Source organism: Zingiber officinale, chromosome 2B, assembly GCF_018446385.1.
Source record: "Zingiber officinale cultivar Zhangliang chromosome 2B, Zo_v1.1, whole genome shotgun sequence".
NCBI classification, from domain to species: Eukaryota; Viridiplantae; Streptophyta; class Magnoliopsida; order Zingiberales; family Zingiberaceae; genus Zingiber; species Zingiber officinale.
The window spans coordinates 76,497,665-76,503,300 of NC_055989.1; the positions used below are offsets into that span (position 1 = coordinate 76,497,665).

The 5,636-nt window shown below is 40.2% G+C and overlaps 1 protein-coding gene across 1 annotated transcript; it reads right to left on the bottom strand.

Moving 5' to 3' along the window:
- Window positions 1-211: 211 nt before the first annotated feature.
- Window positions 212-2,733, bottom strand: LOC122045940 (squamosa promoter-binding-like protein 7). Its single transcript, XM_042606379.1, has 3 exons — window positions 2,197-2,733; window positions 1,990-2,114; window positions 212-693 (listed from the first exon to the last, which is right to left on the bottom strand). The coding sequence occupies exons 1-3, from the start codon at window positions 2,682-2,684 to the stop codon at window positions 254-256; spliced, it is 1,053 nt and encodes a 350-aa protein (XP_042462313.1). The 5' UTR covers window positions 2,685-2,733; the 3' UTR covers window positions 212-253.
- Between the last annotated feature and the right edge of the window lie 2,903 nt (window positions 2,734-5,636).

Genomic DNA, 5,636 nt, shown 5'->3' on the forward strand with positions numbered 1-5,636 from the left:
TCCTAAGACCTTAGAGATGTATTTGACTGTAGCTTCATTTAACCGTTTTAGACGGGATAACTCATCAGGCAGTGGACTAATTTGAGAGGTTACTGATCAACGAATAGTCTAGCTAAGAAGACTTTGACAACTTTTGCAAAAATGATCATCCACCAATTATGTCTCACCAGTCGGGCACTCAGAAAAGTATAGCCTAAAAGTGAATCGAATCTAAGACCAATAGTGCATTGGTTCATAAGGATTCCGGACATGATCATACCACATTGCTTCCTGCTAAAGACTTCCAAATCTCCGAGCACTCTTCTTCCTCACCCTTAGACTTGCTCCTCTCAGAAACCTCAAAAGAGCTAGGCATCTGCATCAGGTCGAGTGTCAAGTGACTCCTGGCGATCTCTGGCAAGCGACTGCAGCCACCCGGAAAACATGGTACTGCTGCTTCTTGTATTGCTTGCTGCTGTTGGTGAAGCCACAGGGAAGAGCTAGAGTGGTGGCATTCCTTGTGATCTAAGAATAGTTGCCGAGCAAGAATGGCTGCCCGGTTCTCAGCAATGAGCTCATTGAGGGCGGCACTCGATCTGGAGGAGAACTCTGAGGCAGAGCAAATCCAAGGAGAAGCCTTGGATGACAGAAGAGAGAGAGCACAACCCGGTGAAGCTGATAAGTAGGGGATCATGCCTCTGGTCACTGCTCTTTCTGCAAATACAATGAGAGAATGATCATGAGACAATACAAATGCCCAACCGTTTCCCAGACTTGTGAGTTCACTTCTTTGATGTGTTCTAATAATTATTAGTCCAGTGTTTTGCAGTAGTTAGTAGATGATTAGTAATTCAACTCTGTGAACTTAGTTCCAACTATCATAAAAGATTATTTCTGGCATGAATATTTCAAATGGAAACCTTCGCTTGCTATATGTACAAGTTCCTTAATGCCAATAATAATTTACTTAGTTGTGAATTCTGCTTTATGATATGCTCTTAACCTAGTTTCCACTACAATAAAAGATGATTTCTACTATCATTAATTCGAAGTGCAATCTTTTAGTCACTATCTTTTCTTGCAATCTTCTAGTCATTATTTCTGAAATTTTAGATTTGCATCATTTTGGTCTATTGATTTCATATAGATGTCTGAACTCATGAGTAAGTTAAATCTAAACTGAAATTAGGCAATCAGCCTAATTTCATCTTCATTGTGCAGTGTTTTTTTTTCCTTCAGAATTGATAAAGACCTGCAAGCTCTCAAGAAGCCCAGCTTTTCACCATTGTTTCATCATGTTCTGGCAATACCACTATGTACTCGGAGAATAGCCAATCCAGTGATCAACTCAATTCAAACTAGTTTAGTTATTGTCGACAAAAACCAGGAAACTACTCCATCAAACTTTGCTGAACAATCAATGAACCAACCACACCATCAAAGCTAACAAGAGCTTGTGATGATGATTCACCAACCAACAGGCCAATTCAAAAGTCCAATCCACGAAAAGAGGCAGCAAGCCACCCCATGCTGACACTTTAACACTGCTACAGATTTGACAGTGTTGACAAAAACCACTCACCTCACTCACTGCCTTTCTCTCCCAACTTGCATTCCAAACCCTAAAACCTACCTCTAGATCTGTTCCCTGCTCTGAAGGGTGCACTCTACCGCACAACACACAGCTTGTCCACTCAAAATCACTTCACTTTCAAAATTCCTGCACACTTTATGTTCCATCCCCTCTCTCTCTCTCTCTCTCTCTCTCTTCAGCTTTATCATTTCCCACACACAGTTTAGGAAGTTACATTGAAGCATCGTGTAGTTGAAGGCATGGAGAGAATAGTTTATCAATTTTCTCAAAAAAAAAAGTTTGAAAAATTAAACCATCTAAAACTCTTATGGCTTGTACAGTTGTACTGGTCTGGCATGCTATCTAGTAATGGCAAAATTGTGGATTTTCTAGAACATGCAGCGAAAAGGAACGGACACAGAGGAAAAGAGTGGTACCTAAAGCAGGGGCTCTGGCGACGGACTCCGCCGCGTTGTTGCCCTTTCTCCGCCTCTCGTTGTGCCCCGCCAGCCGGCGGCGGCAGCTCCTCTTGGCTTCGTCGAACTCTGCTATCGCGTGAAACCTGTGATTTTCATTTGTAAGCTTTTTGAGTTTCCGACGGGGGCGATGGAGAGAGTTTTAACGGCGGTGGGGGAAATGGGCACCTGCTACATTGCTGACAGAAGCGCTGGTCGAGGCCGAGGACGACGACCTTGACCGCCTTGGAGTGCGGCTCGCACACCTTGTGCCGCTTGTGGTACTCCTTCTCCTCCACTAGCGCCTTGCCGCACCCGTCCACCTGACACCTCGGCGCCGCCGACGCCGACCGCTTTGCGGCGGCGGAGCCGGTCTCCTCGCTGCCGTGGAGGTGCCGCTTGCCGAGCTTGAGGCAAGTGAGGTGGTGGAGGTGCTGGTGGTCGAAATTCGGGACCCAGCTGCTGCTGCTGCTCCCGGCGATCGTCGGCGGGAGATGGTGGTGGTGGTGGTGGTGGCCGCGATGGTGGTTGTTGAAGGAAGAGGGAGGAGGGGGAGGGTAGGAAGTGGAAGAGATGACGTGAGACGAAGACGGCCAGTTACCGAGCTCCCAAACATCCCACGCCGACCCTCCCCCGATCCGGATGCCCGCCGCTGAGTTGCCGCCGTGGGCGTCCATCGCCGATGATTGATATTGGTGGGCCGCCGCGATTGCTGCTCGCTCGGTGAATGTATCTATATGCATGGCCGGGAGAGTTTGCGGGGCCCAGACACGCGGAGAAAGGTGATTGACGAATCGGGAAAAAGGGGTCAAGCGGGGCCTGGCAAGGAGTCAGTTGGTGGGCCCTAAGAAAAGTAGAGATGGGCCACCACCTCTTAATTTCTATATTCGCTGCCTCGTCCGCATCGGTAGATATCGATCTCATAACCGCAGAAATTAAGGTAAATACTAGATTCCGTATAACTAGAGAGGTGTAAATTAACCAGCTATTTATAAGATATTCTTGTAACATATTCGATAAAAATTCATTTGAATTTATTTAATGAGTCTAATTAGATAATAATTTAAGCTTAAGTTTTACAATACTTGATTTACTCATTTGCTCATGAATATTATTCGTTAGTAAATTCATGAATTCATTTTTAAATGAAAAAAATAATAGTAAATGAATATTGTTCATTAGTAAATTCATAAATTAATTTTTAAATGAAAAAAATAATAATTATGATATTAAATTTATAGATTTTATATTTGACTTATAAAAAATATAGATAAATATATTAAATTTATTTATTAGAATAAAATTTTAAATTTTAATAAAAAAATATTATAATTTTTTAAAATATATAATTTAATTTTTAATGAATATTTAAATTTATAATTTATATTTATTAAATTCGTTTTAGTTCAATAAAATTCGAATAAGCTCGTATGCTATGAATATATTTGTTAAATAAAGTTCGAGCTCGGCTCGATTATAAAGAGCCAAATTCAAATATTCAAGAGTTCGATTCAATTCGATTACACCCCCTATGTATAACTCTAGATAGAATAAGGTATGGGGTGTTATTATAATGGGTCATAAGATTAAAATTCGACGCGTTCGAATATGTCTTCTTTCATACTTTAGTCATTGTATTAATGACTAATAGTCATCCGTAATTTATTTTCTTTGTATTGGCCAAGAGACGGGTTAGCAGGAGTGCTAAGGTGAGCGAATTGCCTTTTGCCACGCTAGACAGAGTAAAGATGCCTTGGGATAGGGTGTCATGATTAGATCCTCCAGTGATAGATTAGGGATCTAGAGTTCAAGATTCAACTGTGGCATATTATTGATAATTTTTTTTCTTAATGGGTAGTGGATATGAAAATGCTGGCTGTAAGATCGGTCTCGATGTGCACTTTTTTTATTTATCCTAATGACGGGCAGAAAATTTTCGTATAAGACCAAATTTTATGTTCGATATTATCTGATCTGATTAACCTTTTTTAATAGAATAAAGATGCTCCGGGTTTGCAATATTCATTTTATAATGAATTATTATCTCACGAATTGACACATAAATGATTACACGAGTTTGAGTTTGAGTTTGAGTTTTAATGGATATAAAATATTTTATTAAGTACTTATCTTCTTCCTACAAGGGTCATTTTGCTAGAGAAAATTTTCATCATTTATCTCTTCCAAAGAGTGTAAGTGTTAGTTAGAGCCCTAGAGCCAATCATTTGATGATTATATTTTGGACTTATTGTATCATATTCTATATAAATAAAGGCATTTGGATTTTGGTTATTATACTTACTTGTATTGGTGCCAAATAAACTAAGTATAATAATGTCCCTGAGTAGACGGTTCTCACCTATATCAATCGGTTAGTTGAACCGATAGTGAGATGATATAGGGAACACTACTCTTAATCATTCCTAGTCGAGTATTAACATTCAGGGACAATGTTAATGCAATAAGACTAGCATGTAGGTCAACTCGATGACTTGATCTCACAAGTCATGGATATAGAGATATCAAGTTGACACATGGGTATACATTAGAGAATGTATACTGAATGACCCGCCATGAGAAAGTATCATGGATCGTTATATGAGTGTCATATACTTTCTCATGTGGCTATTAGTATGACTACTAGTCCTTAGACCTGAAGTCACCATAGATCCCTACATAAGGAGTTATGTACTTTGGTTTCGTCAAACGTCACCCGTAACTGGGTGGACTATAAAGGCGATTACTGGGTATATAACAAATTATGCAGAGGGATGTGAGTGATGTAGATGGGATCTATCCCTCCTATATGACGGGAGAGACATCGGTATTCTTGATAGAGTGAGACCACGAAGTGCATGGTCATGCCCAAATGAGTCAATATAGGATATTGAGCTCATTTGATTTAGTGAGTCTACTTGGAGTTCAAGATTTAGATTGGTCAGAGGATGACACGGTCTATGCCTCACATTGACCAATCTAGATGTCTAGGATAGAAGGACACTTGTCATATATTGTGAGGAGTCACAATTAGTAGTCACAAGGTGATGTTGGATCTCAACATTTCTTGTAACTTGGGTAGCAATGATGTATTGCTAGATGCCGCTCATTGCTTATGTTTCTAAAGGAGTTTAGAAACATTGCCAACGTTACAAGAACCTATTGGTTCGCACACAAAGAACAAGTGGATGGAGATTAGGTTCATAGGATGAACCAATTGGATTCAAATTAGACTTATCGAGTTAGACTCAATTAGATTCAATTGTTGAATGAGTCTAATTTAGATTTGATTCATTGAGTCAATTTATATTAATGAATTAAGATTCATTAAATTAAAATTGACTTGAATCAAATGTTGAATTTAACTCAACAAGGAAGACAATTGGTCAAGTTTGACTTGACCAAGTAGAAGTTGAAACACCAAGTTTGACTTGATGTATTGCCACATCATAAGGATGACTCATCCTTGCCACATCACCTCCACCTTATGAGACATGCCACCTCATAGGGGTTACACCCTCCCCTTGGCTTTAATGTGGCCGGCCACATTAATGGGGAGGTTACAAGATGTGGTCGGCCACACATTAGTGGTGGAGGTTTTGGTTGTGTGGTATTATGGTGCATTCACTTCA